Raw genomic sequence first — 25,810 nt, 5'->3', positions numbered from 1 at the left:
CCTGCGGGCCTCAGTCATGATGCGTTCCTTCAGCGGGAAGTCGGGCAGGAAGGCCAAAATGTCCGGTGGAGGTGCCGATGACTGGCGCTGCCGGCCAACCCTATGTGCCCTATCAATGCTAATGGGGAAGTCCGCAGCTTCCCCCAGTATCTCTCGGAACATGTCCCGCAGGTAGCCCCCCAGATCGGACCCCTCGTCTGCAGTCGGCACACCACGCACTCGAATGTTGTTCCTCCGTGATCTGTTCTCAAGGTCCTCAGAGTGGGCCTGGAGCTCAACACACTGCTCCCGGAGGCGGAGAACGTCCTGTTGAAGATGGACTATCTCCTCCTCCCGGCGCTGGGCCTCCGTCTCCACCGTTTCAACGCGCTCGCCAAGGCCCTCACTTCCCTGCGCACTTCCCGGACCTCGCTGGCCACCTCCCGCTTCAGTGTCTGAAAGTCCTCCCTGAGGGAGCTAAACAGTTCCTCCATAAAGGTCCTCGTGACGGGTGGCTCCCCCCCAGTCACATCCGCCGAGGCCCGGGAGGACCCCGGCGAAGGCTGTGTTCTGTCCCGCAGTTGCTGGGCCCTGCCAAGCATGTCCGGCAGGGTGCGGTCCCCCTTCTTCGAGCCGCCTCTTCCAGACATCGCAAGCACTGCGGTCGGGCACAGGTCCAGCCGCCCTAGGGATGCCCAGCTGCAGGCAAGCGCTCGACGTGGGTGTCCCCCCACAAGCAGAGTCGCTGCGTCACAGGTGACAAAATGGCGGTCCAGTCCGGCCACCGCCAGCCGCGGGTGCCCATCCGAGACAGCAATGGAAGCTACAGTGGGGGGCTCCTCATCAACACATCCCCCAGAAAGTCAGCCCGGCAGCAGCGGCGGTCACATACATCCACCAGCAAGGGCTCCAGTGAAGGCCAACACCACTGATCCCTCGGCGACAAGATGGCGGCAGGGTGGGGCAGGGCAGAACGACCAGGCCCGGCGACACCACCGGGGCCCCCAAAACGCACAGCAATCAAAGAGGTTCCGCCACCGGTTCCAGTCTGTCACACGCAAGGGCCCAGACGGGCCGACCCCAACAGAAAGTCCGCCGTACTGCGGTCAAGGGACAGGGGCCCCGCAGTGCGAAGTGTCGCCGACACAAGTCTGAGTGCCAAAGCGCCCGTCCTAAGTCTCCCGCACCGTCGGGTCCCCTCCCGCGGCTCCTTCACCCTCCGTCGAGCGACGGGCCAGATTCCCTCCAGATCGCAACTTTCAGCACCAGGCCCAGCCGAGGCGCACGGACAGCACTTCGATGCGCTCCGCCTCCCAGGCCTCCGCCGCTCCTCGAACTCGATCGGACTTTTTGGGGACTTCCCCCGAGGCGATCCGAACCAAAGCGGCAACAATGTGCGCACCAGGTGCTCCGCCACGCTCCTCTCACACGCTGAGCCTCAGCGGGGGGAGAAAAGCATAAGAAAAGGGCTCAAGCTCGGCCGGGCCGGAGGAGCTACGGGAGGAAGCGTCCGCTCACCCCGCCATCTTGGCCACGCCCCACCTTGCATTTTTCAATCATTCCTGGGTGAAAGCCACTAACATTCTCCTCCTGCTCTGAGCACTTGGAAAGGATCAGCAGGAGGGCCATGTGATTTGGGGAGGTTAAGAGCAGGCTTCTGTCTGGGGGGGGGGGGTGTGGTTTGCTCCCCCGTGCTTCTGTGAGGACTGAGCGTGGGGCAGACTGTGCTGCTGCCCACAGCTGCAAGGTGAGGTCTAGTGTTTCTTGGCCTGGAAACATTGGGTCTGGAGTTTGTGGACCAAATAATTTTGGGCCCGGAGACACTTGTAATTGTGGGAAATGTAACTCCACCTGAGAGGTGTTGCTCTGGAGGAAAAAGCACCACTCGTAATGAGGGGCTATGTGACCTTCCTCTACGAAGCAGTATGGATGACCAATCATGGTCTGTCATGATGAGATTCAGTGAAGTGGATACTGCTACATTGATTAGAACATTCAAGGGAGATATAGCAATGGGTTCCAACATATCTGAGGGTAAATAGTGGAGAAAGATATGAGGCTATGCTAGAAGGCTATCTTTCTTCAGTTAAATTGCCAACTGTGAGAATTAATTTGAAACGCTGTGGGTATCACTTTATCACACGAACAAGAATATGCAATATAGACCAAGACAAACAAGCATTGGCATAGCCAATAGGTCCCGCCTTTGGGACCTTTAAGTGGGATGAAAAAACAGAGGGGGGGGGGTCTCTCATACGGTTGTGGCCGATGTAATTAAGGGTGTGGCTTAAAACACTTAAGTTAAAAATCTGTACTTAGCACTTGAGGAGTTACTAAAAGAAATCCTAATGACTTAGGAGCAAGTTGAAAATCATTTAGTATATGTTAACAATGTAAGTGCCGGTGAGCATTATATGTCTCAACTGGTCAATCATGTAAAGGGACCATTAGGTATTGAAATTAATCATATCGAACAAGAAAAGGCCAAAGGAGACCAAGGACAGGGTAAAAGGTTGTTATTTGTAGATAGAAGCACATAATACAACTAAATTACAGTAACCATAACAACCATGTGAGCACTGGGGGTGTAGTGGTGAGTGAAACGGCGCAGTGACACAAGTGTGAGGGAGCAACGTGGGGCGGCGCAGGGTAAATGAACAATGATGGTCAAAACAGGGTATTTACAAAATGTTAACAATTACAAACATCATTCCATTATTAGAGAATGACCCTTTTCAATGCCGCAATTGGCGTTGTAGAGTCGACGGCGTTTCGACCTCTGTAGCTTGAGGTCATCATCAAGACTAAGATTACACACGAATCAATAGGTACTTCTGCTGGCGTGGAGGAGGGTAGAAAAATCCAAGTTGACTCAATCAATAGGGAGCAGAGGCAGTAGTAGAATTACTGTGGAATGTGTTAATAAAGGAGGGTTATTGGGCACTTGTGAGGAGCAAGAGCGTGGGTCGAAGTTGGCGGCTCTCGGTAAAGCGTCTCAGAGACGCTTTACTCGTCTACTCGGCTCCCTGAGCCGGACCAATCCTGGCTTTTCCTAACCCAGAAATTATTCACCGGATGCGAATCTTCATACCACGGACAAACACCACCGAGCGAGTGGGTAGTGCGCGCGCGCGAGCGCGAGCCACTGCTTGTAACAGCAAGCCATAGGCCGGACGTCAGTCCAGAGCGATTCCAAGAGGTCCTTTTTAGGTCTCGTGACTTAAGCAGCGCATGCGCTGCTCTCGTCCTATGGGGCTTCTTGGAATCGATACCATTCCAGAAGCCTCGTCCCAGCGCCCCCTTCAGTGTTGATTCGTGCACGTCGTTTGGCGTCAGGAATTACGCCGAAGGCAGTGCAATAATTGCATGCAAAGCAGGTCAATCGCTGCTTGTTGCCACCCTGTCTCCTTTTCATTACTCCCGACGCACTTTTTTGGGGTTTGCATTTCATCTAACGCATCGATCTTCCGGCCGCCGAAAAACTTCCTGCAACGTGCCCACAGCCCGACCTCAACCCGCAGCACTTTATCTGCCACAGTGAGTGCAATGTATCTGTGAGTCTTTACCTGTAAAACACAGTAAGGGTGTGGATAAGGAAAAGAGCAAAGAGATACCAAAGCCGGGAGTTTACCCACCGCAGAGAGAAGTAAATTACGGGCCTCACACATTTTAAATTATGCTGCAAACTGAGCTGGTGCAATATTCAAATGGCCCAGATGACGCCATATAATATTGTTGAATATGCCTCAACTATGAGCCCAGTTATCTTCTCCATAACGTAAATTGTAACGAGGAATCTGTTTGGAATTAAACAGTGATTTCTCAACGTAGAGTACACTGTTGCAGTAATCTGAAAGTTGACTTTTGGGCCGTAGTAGTAAGTCAGTGTATGCCTACTAAACAAATTATTTCAAATAACCTGTTCTATTGAGCTCCATTTAGTATTCATATTATGACACAAATCCATCTAAAGATGATTAGACTTTTCATTATAGATCTTTGCTGTCCCCCTCCCCCCCACACACACACACTCCTACATAGGAGGAGATGATGTTTTTGAATATCCTCAAAAATGTCATGATGGAGAAACAGGTCCCTGTGGCAAAGACTTTGACTGTTTGGTCGGGTTTCATTAATTGTGCTGTAGAAAGGGAGCCAGTGGTTGGAGCAAGAACATTGAAGCACCACCCTGTCCATCATGACCTGGTTTTCTTTATTTTGAAAGCAGCCGTGTGACCAGTGCGGATACTGCTTCCTCACTTGTCTCTCATGCCCGCCCGTCCGTGCTGTGTCCGTGTGTGCAGGCGGCGCTGTGTCTTACTTGCCTGGTTGTTAGGACGGTGAGCCCGGCAGATCACGTGACGGAGGACAGCTTTAGTCGGCAGAGCATAGCTGAGGCGGGGATCTATTGCATTGCAAAAGCTTGCTCTACTAGTTAGACTTTCCTGATGGGGTATTGTACCCAGCCCTTGATGGCTGACTTGCAACTGTAGACACACCTGCAGCGCTAGTCCTAGAGACCTCACTCCGTACGTGTGCTCTAAGCTGACATGCTTGTGCCTCATGTGAGTTACAGGAAACCTCCTTATCATCCTGATAAGTTCATGTTGTATGTGTGTGCACACAAGCGGCACCCACAACTTGCGAGGAAGTGGGAGCTCTGGGTGGATCGGTCAGTGAATGGGGAAATCATTTGCAGTTTTCTAATAATGTTTGCAACGCTTGTCCAATCTGCACAAAACTAGAAGAAAACTTGTAATTTGCTCCAGTTCGTTTTCATGCAGATCGGTCAGGGGGTCAAAGGTTATAGGGAGTCATCAAAATGGAAGAGTATAAAGTGTTCATTGTTCGGGAATAGCTACCTCAAATTAGTATGACCAGGACCCCGAGGTAACAGTCGCACTTTAGAAATTGTCAACCCATTAATCATTGGTCCCAAATTTCTCAGGCACATGCAGACCACTGTTTTCTGTATTCTTTCATAAACCGGTGTAATTTTGATAAATGGTTTGGCTCTATATTTAAATATAAAATGTACAGATATGGCAGGCATTACCATGCTGCACTCTGATTGGCTGTTGGAAAAATATTTTGGGGGTTATTTATTAAGGCATTCTTCAGATGCTCACTTGATGCAAAGCAATGCAAAGCATTAAGTCTATTTTCTTCCTCTTATAACAGCCCGTGGGGGTGTCACTGTGTGAGCACTCGCGCCTCCATTAGTAAATCTAGGCCCTTATTTCAAGTGTTCATACCCCATCCTGTAAAAGCTACATAGTCTACGAGGGAGTATATATGCCGCATAATTACCACTCTGGCTACCAGGGCTCACCCTACACAGCTAGAAAATGCACTTACCATCGAAACAAAGTTCTCCAGCTTCCAAAGATTTGGAACCTCAATAAACAAAGTCTGAAGACGTCAAACATTAGATAATTTCAAACAAAATTGAACGACATTTTATAGTACCATCAGCTTTGAACCAAGTATTTTTGAAGCCTTGGCAAAATGACGTTCTGCCATTTGGGTGCAACCTTATCATTAGCAACATGGTGATTTATTGTTCTCTGGGGCCCTCTTGAGGCCATTACCAGTGGTGCCATAAACCAGCTGCCTCTACCTTAAAGACTCATCTGCACTGATTACCCTAATTACTCATCTAGAGGGGCATTTCATTTTACATACGCTACAAACTTCCAGCTTGTCTTAATATATAATTGAAAAAGAAAAAGCATTTGCAATGCAATAGGGTCTCGCATTTAAGCGAGTTTAAGCTATTGGCATTGTAAATGACAATGCCTTTTATTTAGGTTTCAAAACCGAAAACATAAATAAAAGGCATTGTCATTTACAATGCCAATAGCTTAAACTCGCGTAAATGCGAGACCTATTGCATTGCAAATGCTTGTTCCTAGAGCAGCGCATGCGCGCTGCCTAGGCGAGACCTAAAAAGCACTAGCAAGGATTTCACTGCTATCTTTGTCATTGAGTGGCATATTATGTCTGGTGTTAGTTGCAATGCAATTCAACCATTCAGACATTGTAGGTGGTTAAAAATACTGGGAACACTGGGAAACATCAGATATGCTAGATTACCGCAATTTGTGTATCCCATGACTGAGATGATAGGAAATTCTCGCTTTTGACGCTGTGCTCGGAGTAGATGTCTTTTTTTCTTTAGCTTCCCCAGTGCATTCCTGATCTTATGCTCTTTTTCTTTCAAGAGACGCTGCTGCATTTCAAGAAAAGTTTCGCCTATAACATGAAAGTTGAACAAAAAACATTACGAGTTAAAGGTGAACATTACTGACAAAAAGACAACTGAACAAATACTACTTATATTTGTTTGTATTATTTATTTTTAAATTAATCAAAATTTCACAATCATTTCATAGATGGCACATAAAAAATACAACAGTACTTGCAAACAGAAACTAGGAGGTTGCTTGGAGGGTGGTAGTGAAAGAGTACTATGCTATACATCAGATACACAGTAGTGCATCGAAGCATCAAGTTGTTCCTAGAGGGTAATCGTCGGGGACCCTTAAGGAGGCACAATACATGCTGCAGCCCTTGGGGACCCTTGGGCATTGAATACCAGGCACAAAATGGGAGTGACCATGTCAAAAAAGGGGAAATTTGCTACACAACTCCCCCCTGCCACGCACAAACGAAGAAAATACGACTAGCCTTTCCCAAGACAGTCTTCATCGTCTAAGTGGAAAAACCTGGCTGGAAAGGTCATCTGCATTAGCATTGTCAGTCCCAGGTCTGTGCCCCACTGTAAAGTTCATAACCTGCCGGAAGATGGACCACCTCAACAGTTTGAGATTTTTCCCCTTTCATTTTTATCAGCCATCTGAGAAGGATGATGTCAGTTCGAACAAGGAAGTGAGAGCCAAACAAATATGGCCTCAACTTCTGCAGGGACCAAACCACAGTAAATGCTTCCCTCTCAAAGTCACTCCAATGCTGCTCTCTGGGGAGTAACGTCCTGCTAATGAAAATAACAGGTTGGTCATGGCCATCATCATTGATTTGGGATAGGGCCGCTCCTATCCCATGTTCAGTGGCATCGGTCTGCACTAGGAACTGCTTAGAATAATCTGGAGCTTTCAGAATAGGTGTCAAAACCAATTTGACAGTTCACTGTGAAGTTTACCTTCTTTGGCATTTTCGTAGAGGTCAATTTTGAGAGGGGTGCCACAATAGTATAATACTCCTCCACAAACCTCCTGTAGTACCCAGTCAAGCCAAGGAATTCCCTAACTTGCGTTTGGGTGGTTGGAGCTACCCAGTCCACAACTGTTTGGATCTTGGGTTGTAAGAGTTGAACTTGGCCTCCACCTATAAGGTGGCCCAAGTATACAACACAGCCCTGCCCTAACTGGCCCTTGTTTTGCCTTGATATTGCGACCTGCACTCTGCAGAGCCTCAAGGACCTTTCAAAAGTGGATCAGGTGGAGCTATAGACAGCAGTATCAAGTATCATCAAGATATGCTGCACTAAAAGAATACAACCCAGCAAGGACTTTGTTTACCAACCTTTGGGAGGTGGCATGGGCATTCTTTAGTCTAAAGAGCATCACAGTGAACTGATAATGCCCATTTGGGGTTGAGAATGCTTAATTTGTTTATGCTCACGGGTCTGACCAATCTGCCAGTTCCCTGATGTCAAATCAAAAATCCTGAGTAACTTGGCTACCCCTAATCTGTCAATCAGTTTGTCTGCCATAGGAATTGGGTGTGCATCTGTCTTAGTCACTGCATTGTGGACACTTTAGTCCACACAAAACCGCAGCTCAGGTTTTCCACCCTTGGGATGAGGTTTTGGCCTTAAAACAACTGGGGCGAGTTCAATGACTCCTAATTCCAGCATCTTGCTGACTTCAGCTTTGATCTCTTTGACTTGGTCAGACTGCCTCTATATTTTATTTTTGGCAGGTAGGCTGTTCGCAGTGTCCACATCATGTGTACACCAGCTTGTCTGGCCAGGGATCAATGAGAAGAGTTGAGCATACTGCTACAAGACTTGCCTGCAGTCAGCTTGCCGTTGGGCAGAGAGGGTGTCTGAAAAGACAACTCCTTCTACTGACCCATCTTCAGGGTTGTGAGAGAGGACGTCAGGGAAAGATTCACTCTCTTCTTCCTGATCCTCTTCAGTGACCATCAGCATAGCCAGATCAGCCCCGTCATGGTAGGGTTTAAGGCGGTTTACATGTATGATCCTTTTGAGGTTCCTGCAAGTGCGAAGGTCCACCAGATAGGTGACCTCCCCTTTTCTTTCAAGGATGGGGTAGGGCCCACTCCAATTGACGTGGAGGGCCCTTGGAGCCACAGGCTCCAAATACCACACCTTCTGCACATCATAGCCTTGCACCTGGTTACCTTTCAACCAGCCACCTAGGGTTTAGACTGATAAGTCCACAAAATCTACCCAGGTCTGACTCAGGGTTTTTCGAGTTTCCCTGAACCTGATCCTGTACTCCTCAGTGGTGATTCCAGAGTCATCTTTTTGGGGATCCTTGAAAAGGTCATATGACTCAGCATCTGCCTCATTCAGTGTCTGAAGCTTGTCCCTACACTTTCCTAAAAATAGCTCAGAGAGTCGAGAGCCCCAATACCTTTGCCTGAGTTTCCTCATTTTTCAAGTCCTATCGAAAGCTTGTAAACCATTTGGTGATTTTACCATGCTCTGTACATTTGGGAACAATCCCTTTGGGGATCTTGGGGTCTAAAGCTTCATCCTTCTCCCTATTTAAAACTTTTCTGCCACCAGGGATGGGTCCTAGGCCCATCTCAGCTCTTTCTGCCTCTATAGCCAAGAGTTTAGCCTCTAATTATATCCTTTTGACTACTTTCTAAAGATCTGCACCTTCAGTCTCTGCTTCCTATGGGACACGATCTGTAGTACTCCCAGTGGAATTACTGTCAGTTGGGGTGTTGAGTTAATCCTCAACCTAGTCCACCTCTCCTTACCCTGACTCCTCAGGAGTGTCATTCCCTACCATGGGTCAAGCTCTCGGAAAGCAACTGCTGCCGATGGCTTTTAGTGGGTCTACATCAAATGGTCAGGTTCCATGCTTGGCAGAGGGCCTTAAGTTGAGTTAACTTAAGTTTCCTGTATGGGCCCAAGTTGAGCTCCTGGGATGGACCTGCTGCCCCAGTCATGGTTTTACAGTAGTTTAGACCTTTTTAGAAACAATACAAAAATCTTAAGTAAACTTCTAAAGGGCCTGACTAACTGATATACTTATTAAATTCTAAAGAGTTTGGACTGGGGGACTTAACACAAGGCCCTACCAGTTCGTTTAAACAATTAAGAAAAAAATCGAAATTAACAAAATTATTTTTTAACTAAGGAATTTGGATTTCTTAGTGGTGTCATTCATTAACCAAGTGGCACAGCGAATGTCAAGTCTTGTATCCCAAAGCTGCACCACCAATGTAGGAAGCTGGCTCTATATATAGTATGCCAAAAAGAGGTATTCTGTACAAAGAGTCCAGGTATTCCCTTATGAGTGGAAATGGGCTTGTTCCAGCAATCACAAGGTGCTCTTTTAGGGGGTTGTGTGGTCGAGCAGCCTTAGGCTTAGCAGAGAGGAGTGTTCGACATCTGCAAATATGCACACAGTCAATGAATGGTACACACAACTCAATAAGGAGATCCAAACCAATTTATAAAATAACACATAGCTATGTATTTAGGCACCAGACTCAATACGATCAGGTAAGAATGTTTTGAGATAGAAATACTTTTAGGTTTCAAAAGTCAACACTTAGTGCAAATTTTATGAGCGGCAATGCTATCCTATGGAGGAAAAACAAATACTCCATACATGTTCTCTACAGCGACTTACGAGACCAATCGTCAGAACTTAAGGTAAGTAAAGGGCAAGGTCCATGGCAGCACCAGAAGGTCCCCTCCAGAGGCACTAGGGCGCAGTGATTCAATACAGCGATGGGTGCCCGATGTTAGTCAATGGGGATCAGTCCGGTAGGAAAGTCGTTGCAGGCTTGGACTGGGAGGCCAGTCGGTCTGAAGCAACAGGGGGCTCAGACCTCACGATGCGCGGGTATGTGGGGACAACTTCGGTCCAATTCCACTCTGGCCAGGGGCGACGGGTTCAGAGATGTCTTGAGGCATCGGGTTTCTCACAGTCGAGTCACTCGAGGTCGGGGGGTTTGGGGGGATGACACAGAGGCTGCAGGCGGCATCGAGGTGTCCCCTCCTGGCAAACCCAAGGTGAGCTTAGTCTCTGGAGGACGTGCTGGCACGGTTGGCCCACTTCAGGTTGGGCTTGGCATGAAGGGGTGCAGTAGTGCCAGCCGATGTAGGGTTTACACAGTCCGGAGTCCTCACAGTTCTTTCTTTGGTACCTGCAAGGTGCAGGGGAACAGCTCCACTGCTCCACAGGAGTTTCTGAGTTCTGGCAGAATTACTCCAGGCTTTTGGACGCACAGCAGTTTGCAGGGTGAGTCGACTTTGGGGCAACTGGCTGGAACAGCGATAGGCCAGCAGGGTTGGCGCCAAGTCAGTTACTTCTTCCACAGTTCTTGCTTTTCATGGCTCTTTAGTCCTTCTTTTAGGTCGACAGGATCTGATTTCCTGGTGCCAGAGCCTCTCCTAATTACTCAATTTCGGGGCACTAGGAGAGTGTAGGGTAGTAACCATGGGCTACTTACCCCTGGGGTCACTAAGCCCTCTATATGACCACTGTAGGAATCGGGCATAACCATGTCCCCGAGTTCCTAAGTTTCCCATCACAAAGATGTCAGACTTCTGATTTTCGTATTCACTTCAGGTAGCCCACCTTAGGGGTGGAATTAGCCTGAAGGGGGAACACGCATTCTGACTACTAATTTTCCTGCCTGTCCAGGTGGCAAATGGACCCTGGACATGGGGGAGTTAACATCCTCCCCTGTGAGGGAAGCCAGATTTGCATACCAAAGACAGTGGCCTCTTTGAAAATCCATCACTGGAATCAGTGTGGGTTTATTAATACGAGATGTGTGATACCAAACATCTTTGGTTTTAGTGATGCTATCATGAAGCTGGTGAACTTGTTTTCACCTGTGTTCAGCACATGTACTTAAAATGTCTTCTCTGGTCACTTGTACTAGCAGCAATTGAACATGCCAGCACAAGGGCAGAACTGCTCATGCAGATATGTCCACAAATGAAGTATAGTTCACCCTACCTTAGGGCTGGAAATCTTGCTGTAGGGGTGACTTACATATACTGCATGCAGTGTAAATGTAAATGTAAATGTCGAAGTACTTATAGAGCGCACTGTAACCAGACGGCCACCTTGCGGTGTCACCTTTTGCGGTTTCCTGGCGCTGATACTCATACCGCTGTGGAACCCCTCCTGGCTTTCCCTGTGAAGTGTCCACTCCTGGGCACCCCCAGGGTGAAGCCAGGCATCCTTAGCGCTGTTGGGGCCGGTGTGGAGGCTAAGCAAGCTATTGCCCAGAGTTGCAGCGTGGGGCACGTGATTAGAATAGGCACCGAGGCCAGAATAGACTTGTCCGAGTAAATTGTGATCCCGAGCCCCGCCGAGGCGGGAATCGAACCCTGGTCCCTGGCCAGAACTCTGCTTCAGGGTCTGCCACTCTAACCATTGAGCCACACTCCTCCACACTGTCTGTAGGCATGGCACACAGGGCTGTGTGCCATATCATGTTTTCACTTTTATCTGCACCAAGACACACAGCCTGCAGTGGCAGTCTGTATGTGTTTGGTGAGGGGTCCTTTATGGTGGCACAATACATGCTGCAGCCCTTAGGGACCCTCTTTGGTAACCATGCCTGAAGTACCTAGGGTACCATTTACTAGGGCCTTCCAGGGGTGCCAAAGGTCTGGCCAATTGGGGAAACAATTGTACAGTTTTGGAAAACGTATCTGGCACTGGGGACCTGGTTAGCAGGAACCCAGTGCACTTCCAGTCAAAATTACATCGAATACCAGGCACAAAATGGGGGTGAGCATGTCAAAATGGGACACTTCCCTACATCAACTCAAAGTATTTATGACCTGCAGGACAAACAAGTAGAATCCTGAAGAGGCATAGGGTGCGTGTGGGTTTGCCTAGTGAACAAATGGTTATGAAAGAAGTGTAGCAGGAGATTGTGTCAAGGAGAAGCACTATGGATGATTTTGTAAAAATAAAGATAAACCTGTTGTATAATATAAGACTGCCTGCCTGTTGTCTGAAGGGATGTAGCAGATATGAGAATGATTACTTGAGTAAGAACGATTAATTCAATGACTAAATATTGAAGACAGACTAAAAGTAGGTGTGCATGTGCACCCTACGTCGCAATAATATGGGAACTGAGATTCTCATTATGGTGAGTGTACTATGCCAGAGTACTCAATTGAAGAGGAACTGAGGACAACTCTGGGGGCAGTTAGGAAGTATACAGTCACGGAAAGGCAGGCGTACGCGTGTTCTGTGGCTGCCTGCTCAGCCTTCCCCTATGCATGTGATCATAGTGTCAATGGCTCTTTCAAACTGGGCGCCAGGTCGTGGTTCATGGTCGAGTGCTTCATCATACATACATTACAGTGTGCACTATAGGATCATGAGTGACTTTGGAGAGTGGTCTAACAGAGAGCTACCACAGTTATATTTAAAATCTAGAAAGCTGTTGTGTTTAGCACAGGGTTTGATCTCTTATAAGATTTCATTGCATCTGTAAACATCTCAGTATAGCTGGAGATTTTGCTAGAAGCAGCTCCTACCTGCTTGGCAGAAGCTACTTCGGGGGAAAAGTTCTGCGACAGCATATTAACCTTTTCAACATGGTGGAACTGCCATCATAAATGTGGGTGCAGTAAATTGGCTCTCTAACAGTGAGAGTATTTGAATGTGATGATGAGGTTCACTTGTTAAATGCCTAAGGCCTGTGAGTATGGGACAATGAACGGAAGAAAATGAAAGAGAATCAAGTTTAAGAGTTTCGAAAAAGAACATAACAAAAATATATATATATTCACGTGGTTCATTGCCCATGGATGATAAAATAGGGAATGAGTATCAAGATAGAAAGCAGTAAAGCCAATAAAGTGTATACAATTTATTTATACTGTAAGTTAGATGATATGAGATTTTGATAGGGATACTCGATTCGGATCATGAACCTCTATTCGGCTAGTTCAAAACAGCCATAAAAGTACATGAATCGTGATAAAAACAGTATAGAACATATCCTGATAGCCGCACTAAAAGCAATATCTAACAAAGCCAGAAAAGCACAAATAGATAATAAATAAACCATCATCACCATGTGACCAATGTAACCATAACATGATTCTAAAATCACGGACCCACTAATACATAACACTTTTCCTCAGGTTAATGGCCTTCAAGATAAAAAGAGCAACATAAAACACACAAAGGGATCATTTAATGCAAGCAAATGGTTCAGGGCGGTTTTATAAGATCTAATGTTCTGGGCAACAAGAATATGTTTGAGCTAAAAACGCCTACATTTCTGATAAAAACTTTAAAAAAAACAGAAAGTGCATTGTGCTATGGTTACTCCGACTGTCACATGGACAGAGGGTTGTATTTGAGGGACAAGACTTCATGTTAGGAAACGCCACTAAATGATGCACAATACCAAATCTGAGTCTTGTCAGAACAAAACGGTGCTGCAAATTAGTGAAACTAAATAAATAACTTCTACAAGCCTACTCTGGAGCGAGTAACATGTAGAGGGCAACCGACTATTTACTCCTTTCAATGCCCATTCGTGGTTCCAATCCGTGCTTTAAAAAGGTTCTTTTAATAATCTTCTTAGTGAGTGATAACACCTTGGTGGGTCTGACCATACGGACAGTTTAACCAGCGTACTAAAAGAGGAATTAATATAGGCTAGCCAAGGGATAGGAGAAACATTATCCAGGGTTAAGCAGTCTCAAATTATTAATTTGGTAAAGGTGGTTTCTTCCTTTGCTCATGAAGAAAGCCATAGTAGCAAGGGTCTTGCCAAACATATGTCCTCCAGATATTGTAGGCCGACCTCCTGATGTGCAATCACAGTTGAGGCAGAAGCAGGTAGACATAATAACTGTTTTAGAAAACTATTTTCAAAACAGTGGTAGCCAGTTTTAACCTGCTCTTCTGGAGGCAGACTGCATAAGGAATTGTTAGTTATATGCTTGTTTAAAAAGGGGGGATCTTAAATATCCTCTAATTTTATTATGGTCCTCCATAACTTACAGTCAACAACAAATACCTCTAGAGTTTGTCTGACTTCTATTACCTGTTTATACCCGAGGACCACTAAACGCTGTAATGAGGTTTTCCGTTTGTATTTTGAACACGCTCATAATGACCATAGTTACCATTAAAGTGGACGTTTCGATATTTAAATGTCTTAATCAAATTCTGATTAGTATGACAAAAATTGATGACTCAGAAATTACTTTTCAGGTTTTATTCACATTAATATTTATCAGCCATGTTTTCACTTACCTGACCCCATTATGTACCTTGATCCGCCACCTTGCTGATCCAAGTTGGCCAAGTCATTTTTCAGATTTGACCTACAAGGGAAATTTCTCAGAATTAATGTAGATTCACCAGAAAGTTTCAATTGTATATATTATTTCATTAAACCTTAAAAAGCAGGTTTGACACAATGTTGTGCTCATTATGGCCATCTTACTTTGGCATTGAATTGTTTTTCGTAGCAGTAGCCACAACATTATAAGCAGATTCCCCTCTTATGACGGTAATTTAGAAATGTTTACTGGCATGTTAGACTATTCCCAGTTGTCTCTGTCCAATACCAAAGGCTTTACTCCTATACACATTTGTATGGTAGATGGTCATGGGCACTGTTTTGGGAATTGGCCGAAACAAGAACAGAGCGCTCTAAATTGGAGTTGACGCTGAGAAAAAGGTGGCAGAAGCCAGTAAGCTAAGTTCTCAGTCTGGTGTTCAAAGCATTATTAACATATAATGCAGAGCATCTCTCTTGCAGAACAATGCCAAATTAAAAAGGTGGAAACTTTAAGGCATGATTTAGAAACGCACAAAGAATGGTTAAGCAGATGGCATGCTCCTTTGGAACTGAAATATCGAGGAGTGGGATGTGGTATGATCTTTAAAAGCTTACAAAACTAGAGCAGGAACTTAAGTTATATATTGAAGTGGATAAGCAATGTAAATGTGGGGTGAGGCAAAAGCTTGTTAACAAGTATATATTGGAGGAGTAACATATTTCTTGCACAACGGAACAGACAGTAACTTGGAGTTAGAATTTAATACGATAAACTACAATTCAGATGACTGTGAGGACCTAGAGATCTTTGGTAATCAGTAGCCACCAGAGAAAATACAAAAGACTGGCACCAGTAAGTGGCAAGCTCCATTATTAGCATCAGAGGGTAACAAGTGACCCTTATGGAAAACTAGAGAGCCTTTGATTATTGATTAAAAGTACATGGGAAACATTGATGGCAGAGTTGAAAATTACAACTACCTCTGTTTCGGCATCTCTTTTGTCTAGGTCTGTACTGCCGGCAGTCCCTGGGAAGTGTGACTCTACATAGGTTCAATTGATATTTGGAAGGTGGTGGGGTAGGAAAAAATTAGGGTGAGAGTCGGCTGTCGCTCCTGTGAGGATGTAACCTATACTTGGCACTCCAATGATAAGTTATTGAGCTCACTGTTGACATACAGCTTAAATAGAGCAATCTTTAGGCATACCAGATGTATTATGTCGTGCATAAGCCAGCTAGTTTAATGCACAGCTACACAGTGTGTATATAGAGTATCTGTCTATCTATCAGTAACTGAATTTCCTGCTTATCTTTTTGGGTATGGTTTCAGTGTAATTTTGCTCCTCATGCAATTTCAGTATTTTGAATCTTGCCAGTACAGTGCAATAGAGCACTGATTTCTCATACCAGGCTGGATGTGTTAGGGGAGAGTTTCCCTGCAGATGACCCTAGTTGCAGAACAGGGACCATTATGGATACAGCTAAAAACAGCAATGGATTGTAATGACTGCTTTATAAACATGGTCATATCATCAATCTTCATACATGTGAATGAAATTAAAAGGCAAAGCGTAGTCATGAGTAAATCCTTTAAGTGTTATTTCTGCCATACAGAACAGGTTCTTAGATTACAGTATGAAAGTGGACATCTGTGGAATCTCTAGGAGGTTTGATGCCTTACAAGCTGGTAAACAACTCTTCTGGTGGTAAGTGTTTACGTATAGTTCTGTTTTCGAAAAAGGCCTATGAAAGGTGGAGTGCTAGGAGACTTCCACTTTTCCTCTTTCTCAGCTTTCATTTTTACTTGCAAGGGTTAGTGCAATCAGGCAGAAATCACATTTTGCAATCCCTTTACCTTAATGCAGTCACCACAGCCAGTCAGGATGTAGCTTTTGTTAAAGGATGGCACTTTTTTCAAGCGCAGTACCAAAAGAGATTCTGAGCTGTAGGTTAGGAAACAGTGGATCCATAGTGGTGATTGATGAAAGTCCCTGCACCATCTGCAGAGCTGGGCCATCCTGTCCCCTTTTTGCTATTTTCTAACCTTTTCTATTGATTTTCCCTCATTGCGCTTTACAATCTGCGTTTTCTTAACGTTTTCATTCCACTAGGCACTGTGGACCATAGGATACCACTAAAGTGTAACTGCACGCACAGTAGAAAGTGACTTATGCCACCTCACCAGGATGTGGGAAATGTCAGATAAGATCCTGTCAATGGGTACTGGACTTTTTTAATCAGCATACATGGCATAATGCGCCTTACTCTTGTTAGCCAAATACAGATTCTGAACATGGCACAAACATTGATTGATCGTGGCTACCTGCCTGAATCCTTGAACTCAACTGGTAATACAGGGCCAGTTCTGGATATTTGTCTAGACACTAGCACAGAGTCTAAGCAGGAATAGGGTTCTGGAAGGTATTACTTATGCTCCTTGGCTGGGAACAAGAGCAATACTCAGCAGAATGTCAAGTTCCCAAGATATGCCTGGAAGAAAAGGAAGCTCTCCGTCAGCAGTGAAGAGAGGAGCTGGCCCTCAAGTCAGACATCAAGAGTACTCTCTAGCCAACGCGAGGAAGTTACCAGTCAGGGAGGACAAAAACATTCAGAATCAAAGGCATTTACCTTGGAAGAGAGTCCAAAGCCTGTCAAAATCCAAAACTACGAGTGGGGTGAGTCTGCACCATCTCCTGGCCTAAGTCTTACTTTGTGAGCAGCTATAACACCTATCCTTAAGCCAGAGGGAGACAAAAGAAGATATTATCTTTCATCCTGGGCTTGAGGTTAATTTCCCACTAGCTGAGAACGTGTGCACTGATTCCAGAACCCGTTACAGAGATATCACCATTCAAAGGGACAACTGGACACTAGCCCTAAATCCTAGCTTTCTCGCTACAAGTTGGATCCAGTTTCTTCAATGGAAGCTCTCCATCCCGTGGGTACCCCCACTCCTGAAAAGAATGGCTATGAAAAACAGTTCCAAAGAGGTTGTCCTAAAGTTTGGCACCAGAAGGAACCAAGCCAGGGGGGCTAACCCAATCCCATCTCAGGCGATCCGATCATTGAAACAAACAACTTTGGAGGACAGTTGGAACTATAAGTAGTGTCCTCCTGGACTAGGTCCAGTACCTGGTTACCGATCATTGGAACCACAGTGTATCTGCTAAGCAGGGAAATTACTTCGGAAACCAATCCTTTGTCACATTAACACCATCATTTGCCTGTGGATAGGAATCACAGTCCTTGTTTGGGTGGTGGATTGGGTGTTTAAAACAATATTGTACATTGTGAGAAAATAACTCTTTTTTTGTTTGTTTTTGTTTACACCAACATTGTAAAAGGAGTACAATTGGTCACTGATATATCACATGTGTGAATGTGATATGCCACTTCTATTCATGTAAATAGTTAACAAACCCATCCCTAAACATCCCTGTTTGGAGTACTTCCACTGCAACCTGCTTTCGATTATGAAAAGAGCTAGAAGCTAGCACTAGATTGGCTGTGAGGATTATACATCTATCTTATACATGACTTCAAGGTTCTGTTTTGTAGTTACTTTGCTATGAGAGGACAACTTTGGGTTCCCGCTTTCACTTGTACTCCCCCATTTTTCTCAAGTGAAGCTCGATGTACCTGCCTTTTACCTGAGCAGTGGAAGCTCTGCCAAGGCGATCTGCAGTTTGGCCTCCCTGGTTCGAGCATTGTAACGAAATATATGTAAAACAACCGTATATCGATCAAACACCTTCACTCCCCAGGCTTCTTCAAGTTCTTTCTAGAAAAGAAGAGAAATAAGAAAAATTAGAAATGTGCATTATAACTGAGAAAACTCCCAATAAACGTTACAGTCGACGTGTGCTTGGGGCTGCAGCAATATTAAGAGTCAGGCTATTCTTGAGAGTGAGAACTGAGAGGAATACAACTTCCTAGTTGACTTTGAAACACTAAACAAAGAGGTTGGCTGATGCACGAATAGATCAAGTCTTGGCTACAGATTTACGCCAGACCATGAGGTGCCCCTACTACACCCTCATTACATAATTTACCCATCTTAAAAAATACAGTAGGAGGAATGCACTTCCCTAGAGCCCATGAAAAGCTACACTACAGTGGGCACTACACTACAATGTGAAAGGTGAATGGGTGTTCGCGCCCCGGGGCTGCTTTTAGAGTTGGTGGCTGAGGGAACATTCTGTGTGTGGCATAGGTATACACATGGTCTGAGAGATGCACTTCTCAGTACTATCACAGCGTAAGAGCAATCCATCCGGACATACCCGTTGCTGCTGCTGAAGTGTCTAGTTGCTTGTGTGCCCGGAGAGCCTGAGGTGGATTTATTTGCTTTCCTTTGGATTTCCTTTCTATCCTCTTTCCACATCTTTCTCCCTTTCTCACTGTCTGTATCTATAAGACTCTCTGCTGCGGTATGTCTCGATTGTTCATCTATCTCAATTCTTTCTATTTTATTATTTTCCATGCAACCCTCTGTATCTCTTAACCATCATACCATTCTTTAATGCTCTCCCTTCCTCCCACTCTTTGTCTCTGTTGATCACCCTATTTCTATTCTATCTACTGCCCTATTTGGAACAGATGTTCTTCATGAAATGTAGCTTCCCTTGGCATGTCCACTATTTAAACGATATCCTTGTCAACGGAAGTCACTTCTCCATAAGATTTGTAAAAAGGAAAATTCACGATTATAGGTACTAGGGAGCCCTTTCGATATTTAAATGTAGTATCCGTTCTTCGTTATTCTGACTCTCTGATGCACACCGCCCTGCATGTATCCCATTCATAGAACTCAATGGAGGAGACAATGTCAGCATTTGGTCTTCTTTATCACAATCTCTGACAGCAATACAAGGTCATTTAAAAGGTTTTAAGTTAGCTACAATATTTGGACAGTTTCAAAGTTGCCTCCAGTATTTCAAGTGTTTTTCGGAAAATAGAGCTTCTGATTAGAAGGAAACATCTTATGAAGGTCTACTTTCTAAAGTTTGTTTTTTGAATATTTATCTGCCGTTTCTGCGCTAAAGGAGTCTAAGTTCTTGGTTCAGGACAGGTGTATACAAGTCAAGTTTTGTAAGGATGTGTCTGTTCCCTTATCCTGTGCCTTCTTCACCGGTGCATATAAAGGTGGGGTGCTAAATCTCTTGCTTGAAAAACACACATCTCTTTTTTAAGTCTTTATTTTTCCATTGCGCTTACACTATAATGGTTAAAAAAAAACACAAAGGAAAGTTAAAGCTATTATCCAGATGAAACCCAACAGGCTTTGCTATACAACTTGCAAAGGCAAGAACACTACAGACAGATAGATCATACACCCAGGCACCACTTACAGCCAGATATGCACTTACAACTCGGAATGTTCAAAATGTGCGTAATTTGCTTTTACGTAATTATGCAAAACTTCAGGAAACGTGAAATGAAAATCTGGCCTTCAACAATAGATTTTAGCTAGGAGTGCAACCTCAAGTCCATTTTGGACATGAGGATGCATTTTGCGCTGAAACAATAGCACCAAAAAAAAGTCGTGAACAACTGCTTGCTTTTTGGTCATTTGTGTCATGGAGAACTTCGTATAACAAGCTTAAAGGAAACTGCCTAAAATTATTCAAATTATGCCAAAGTAATTTAATTTTTGCCCGGGCCTACTTCCAACAGGCACCTACCTACAGACACAGACAAAACGCATGGATGCACGTGCCCATGGTCACACAGGCAACTGAACACGTATGCGCTCCCTGTGTAGTGCATTACTCATACCAGTCTGTGAGTGCAAGTGTGATCTTTGGATAGGTCTATCCATACACTATAGAACAAGCAATAGCAAAGCCAACACGTCTGGCCACTGGTAAGTGAAAGCATATTAGCTTTGCTGATGCCATTAGTTTTTTTCACCCTCACAAATCTTCAAAAGTATGACAAGGCCCTAAACTTATGTTTAGCGGGCCCTACTAATTTTATGTACACCAGAGTGATTAAATAGTGCAGAGCCATGAAAATAAAAATCAATTACACTATACAACCACACGTGCTACTGTGAGGACTTGAATGCACATTATGACATTTAAAAATAACTATTTTGTAAGGCTTAACTTTTAGGAAAAGTTTAATTTAGCCAGTTATTGTGGTACTTAATGAGACCCCTGATAAACAAAGGTGTAGTTGCCTGCAAAGCACTATTGTCAGAGGGGGCAAAAGTTAACAATTGTCATGATTATATGGTTTGGTGCACTGGTTAATAGTGTGATAACTGCAGAATGGCGTACAGTGAAGGCTTGGGCATGAGTCGCTGAGAATTAACCAGATCAATCAACAAAATGCTTATTTTTTATACAAACATGTTCACACTTGTATTGAGAACCAATAATGGGAGGATACAACTTTGCTGTCTTTGTCTTGGCCTTCTACACCCCCCCCAAAAAATGATTTGATGTTATATGAAATAGGAAAAATATTGCATGTTGTGCATCTACTATTGGATATGACAACAGTGTAAAATACGGTGCACAGTGGAGGCGCTAGGTGGCGCCTGACCGTCATGGACGCCTTTCCGTAAGGCTCCCGGCGCCGGTCCCCGCTAATCCTCCTAAATCCCTCCTGCACTGCCCTGGCCGGCGCGCTCTGAGTTGCGGTGACCTGTGGACCTGTCCTGCTGTCCCGGGCCTGATCCAGGGGCGCCGCGGACCTTGCGGGACCCGCTTGGACATTGCGGGACCCGACCGGCGGCAGATGGTGGCGGCCGCGGAGCTGTGACCCGGCCGCGCTGTGTAATTGAGCCCGCGGCACCCACGAGGGGCACAGGCCGGACCCTGCAAGTGGCGAGGAGAGAGCGGCCGCGAGGCTTCCGCGGGCCCTGTTGGCACCGGGGAGGTGCGGCCCTCCTCCACTGGCACATCACGGAGACCCAGGAGTGGGGCGACCCCCCCCATCGGGCTGTGCATCGGCAGCTGGGGGCCCGGGCCCCCAGCTCCCCTCCCTCTCCCTCCTCCCCCCTGGCTGCAGTGTTGAGCTGGCCCTACTGGCCCGAGGTCGACTGACGGATTCCAGGCGCAGGGGGGCCCTTCTTGACTCGGGCTGCGCATCGGCGGTCGGGGGGGTGTGTGTGCCGTCCTTCCCCCCCCCTCCCACCGCTCTGGGCCCCGGACGAAGAGACCCGCCGAGTGACGACATGCCCCCTCCTGGGGCTGTGGGGGGACCACACCGGTGAGGAGCTGCCTCGGAGCGGTGGGCTGTGCGCAGGAGTCGCGGCCTGGAGGTTCTCAGCTGCGGTGCACTCGGGGGACAATCTAAGGGCCCGGGACCTTGAGCCGCGGTGCTGGACCTCGCCTTGTCGGCGGAGGGCAGCGGACGAGACTGTGGCCGGGGGTCAGACCGGCTGTCCCGCTGGGAGTCCCGCTGGGGCTTGACCGCTGGGGCGGGTGGTGCCCCTCCATTTCTCGCCGCGGGACCCCCCGGCCGTTCCTCCTTCGGCTTCCGCTTCAGCCCGAGCACCCGTCAACATCCTGCAGGAGGGTCTTCATCCTGTTGCCCGGCTTAGCTGAACGCCGCCCCCGACATGGGTAAGGACAGGGCCACCAAGCCGGCGTCCGGGGCCACCCAAACCAGGATGGACAAATTCACGACCTCTGAGAAGGGGTCCGGCCCCACTGGTGAGCCGGCCCCGGCCCCCGCTGCGGACCTTGCTGCCATCCTACAGGCCATCAACTCATCCCGTGCATCCCTTGAAGGCATGGTGGGAGAGGTCAAGGTGGATGTTGCTCTCCTCCGGCAGGACCTGCGGAATGCCACCACCCGCATCTCGGAAGCCGAATCCAGGATATCCACCGCGGAGGATGACATCCGCTATCTCCAGGACCAGGTTCGGGAGCTGACCACCCACTCTAAGGAGCTACACCGCCGGGTCGAAGATGCAGAAAACCGCGCTCGGCGCAGCAACCTGCGCCTGGTGGGTTTCCCGGAGGGGGTCGAATCGGGCCGGGTGGATGACTTTATGGAGCGCTGGTTCCGATCCTGGATGCCGGCGGACAGCCTCTCTGCTTCGTTCGTGGTGGAGAGGGCTCATCGCGCCCTGGCCCCCAGGCCCCCTGGTGCGCCCCCCCCGGCCATTCATCCTCAAGCTCTTGAATTTCAGAGACAGAGACGCCATTCTCCGCGAGGCCCGGCGCACCGACACCCTCCACTACCAAAACCACAAAATTATGATCTTCCCGGACTACACTCGCGAAGTCCAAGAACTGCGCCGCTCCTACACTGAAGTGAAGCAGAAGATGCGTTCTCTGGGCCTCCAGTACCAGCTTCAGTTTCCGGCCCGCCTCCGGGTCATCTTCCAGCACAAGACATTGTTCTTTGACACGCCACGAGCGGCCTGGTCCTGGCTGACGGAAGAGCATCCCCTGCACCGCTCTGGGCGCGGCTCGCGTGCGGGTGTGCGGGGGGGCCGGGGGAGGCCCCGGACATCGAGGACCCGCCGGCGGCACCGCACGTTACCCCGGGAGCGCACGGCGGAGGAGGTGATCACCACGCGCTCTGGGGGACGGCCGCGCCCGGGGTCGAGAGCATCTTCTGCCTCCTCGGCCGCGCTCACCAGTCCCGCGGCTGACGGGCGACGAGCCGTGTCGCCCCGGCTTATGGGCCCTGCGACCCAACCGGCTGAGTTGGTGGACACTTCAGACCTCTCTCGCAGTCCTAACATTTGACTCTCTATGTTTCTTTGGGGGGGGGGGGGTTGGGGGGTGCCCGGGCAGGGGCTGGAGTGCTCCGCTGTTAATGTTGCTCTTGGCCAGGGCAGGTGGATTCAGGCTTGACTTCAATTGTACCAGGGGTCCACTAGTGCTCAAGCCCGAGCGTTCTAGCTTGGTGGTTCTTTCATTTGGTTCGGGCGACAGATGCTTCTGTTTTCGAAGTATAGGGTGGGGGGTGGGGGTTTGGGGTTGGTGTGGGGTTGTTTCTTCCTCATGGGGAAGGTTTTGTTGGTGGGGGGTTACTCCTTCTTTGTTGTTGTGCCAAGGCATCTTGTACTCTTTGACCTGCTCTTCTGCCCGGTGTCCCGCGGTCCCTCCCTTCTAGGGGCGCGCCCAGCCGCGCCTCCAATGGCCCCCTCTTCTGTCCTGGACTATGGCTGACCTACCTGTTCCTAGGGCCGCCATGCGCGTAATGTCCTGGAACGTCAATGGTCTTCTGGACCGTTTTAAACGCATGGCGGTCCTCAAATATGCGCAACGCGCAGAGATTGATGTGCTCCTCCTCCAAGAGACTCACCTTCTGGGCAATAACTGTCCCTTTCTGTCCCGCTATGGTTACGACAGGGTGTGGCACTCCGGTTTTGCGCGGGGGTCCGGAGGGGTAGCTATCCTGCTCCGCAAGTCCTTTCCCTTCGTCCTGACCCAGGTGCACTTGGACCCCCTGGGCATGGTGGTGGTGGTATGTGGTACTCTGGAGGGGCGACCCCTCACCCTGATGTCCCTCTACGCGGCTCCATCCCTCCTGTCGTCGGCCCTCTCCTACACCGGGGGCCTCCTCCCGAAACTTCCGGCGGGTTCTCTCATCCTCGGCGGGGATTTTAACGCGGTCTGCGCGCCCCACCTGGACTCGACGGGTCCAGTATCCCTGGCCCGCGTCGCTCGTGCAAAGCAGCTTTCGACCTGGGCTGAATCTCAGGGCCTCTGTGATGTTTGGAGGATCTGGCACCCGCAGGCTCGCCAGTACACCCACACGTCGGCGGCCCATCACTCCCATGCCCGGATCGACCTCATCTTCGTCCCATCTACCGACTGTGTAGGGGTGCAGGATGCGCGCATTCTCCCGAGGGGCCTCTCGGACCACTCGCCGGTGCTCCTGGCTCTTGCCCCCCCCCCCTCTCTGCCCGTCCAATGTGGCGTTTGAACGCTTGGTTCCTCCACGACAGGGCTTTTCGGAAGGTGGTCGGTGGCGAGATAGCCGATTATTACTCTCACAACGCGGGCTCCGTCCCCTCCCCTGCTGACCTGTGGGAGGCCGGCAAGGCGACTATTCGGGGGGCCGCTAAGGGGCATCTGCAACGGCAAAGACGAGCTCAATCCCAGAAACTCGCGGAATGCGAAGCCCAAGCCTTGGAACTGGAGCGCAACCTGGGGGAGTTGGGAGACAACACCCGGTCGCATCGCTTGGCCTTCCTGCGGGAAGAAATTCGCCTACACTCCCTGGAGGCAGCAAAGGCTTTGTGGCGCTCCTCGGTGGCCCGGGTATACGGCTGGGGGGACAAAAATGGCACTCTTCTCCACCGGCTGGCCACTTACCCTCGGGCAGGCAGGATTATTCCAGCCATCGCGGACTCTGCGGGCGGCCTCCACACAGCCTCGGTGGCGATGGCCCAGGCGTTCGCTGGCTATTATTCCCGGCTGTACCGACGCCGGCCGTCCACGCTCTCCCTGGAGGAGTTGCTGGGGACGAATGGAGCGGTGCTCAAGCGGCTGCTGCCAGAGGTTTCGGAGACCCTCGATTCACCTATCGAGCTGCAGGAGATTGAGGACGCGATCAGCCGCCTGGCGCCCGGGAAGACCCCGGGACCTGATGGGTTCCCTCAGGAATACTACGCTCACTATCGGGAGACTCTGGCCCCGAGGCTTCGGGACCTGTTTGCGGACGCGGTGGAGAAGGGCTCGTTCCGGCCCGAGACGGACACAGCAACCATAGTTGTCCTCCCTAAAACGCAGCCCCCTTCACAGTCCTGCTCGGACTACCGGCCGATATCCCTTATTAACACCGAGCTCAAAATCTATGCCACGGTCCTCGCGCAGCGGTTGCGCCCATCTCTTGCCTCCCTGGTCCACCCGGATCAATGTGGATTTATGCCGGAACGGGGGACCAGACACTGCCTGCGGCGCCTGCACCTCGCTCTAGCGCACCGCAACCGCCTTTCCCCCTATCTGGCCCTCCTGCTGGTCGACTTTGAAAAGGCCTTCGACTCTGTGGGGTGGGAGTACTTGGGTGAGGTCCTGGAGCACATGGGCTTCGGCCCTCAGTTCCGTGCCATGGTTGCGGTCCTGTACGCGAGCCCCCGGGCCCGTGTTTTAGTCAACGGAGCTCTATCCCGTCCGTTTCCCATAGGTCGTGGAACGCGCCAGGGATGTCCGCTCTCGCCCCTCCTTTTCGCTCTGGCCATGGAACCCCTGGCGGTCTTGGTTCGCTCGGATCCCGCTCTTCGCGGGTGGGACTGGCCAGGTATGACCCCCGATAAGATCGCCCTATATGCGGACGACGTCCTCCTCTATCTCTCTGATCCAGCGAACTCGGGGCCCCAGGTCCGCCGGATCCTCC

General features: G+C 48.5%; 1 protein-coding gene across 1 annotated transcript in view; it reads right to left on the bottom strand.

Moving 5' to 3' along the window:
* Window positions 1–25,810, bottom strand: part of GTPBP6 (GTP binding protein 6) — a 157,304-nt gene that overhangs the window by 61,002 nt on the left and 70,492 nt on the right. The window contains exons 4-6 of the mRNA XM_085622844.1: window positions 18,148–18,278; window positions 14,466–14,536; window positions 6,076–6,234 (exon numbers count right to left, since the gene is read on the bottom strand). Coding sequence (XP_085478970.1) covers window positions 6,076–6,234; window positions 14,466–14,536; window positions 18,148–18,278 — 361 coding nt within the window. The remainder of the gene's footprint in view (window positions 1–6,075; window positions 6,235–14,465; window positions 14,537–18,147; window positions 18,279–25,810) is intronic.

Source organism: Triturus cristatus, chromosome 8 (genome assembly GCF_964204655.1).
Source record: "Triturus cristatus chromosome 8, aTriCri1.1, whole genome shotgun sequence".
Lineage (NCBI taxonomy): Eukaryota > Metazoa > Chordata > Amphibia > Caudata > Salamandridae > Triturus > Triturus cristatus.
Note: the sequence above shows the minus strand (reverse complement) of the source record. Positions and strands in the feature narration are given on the sequence as shown.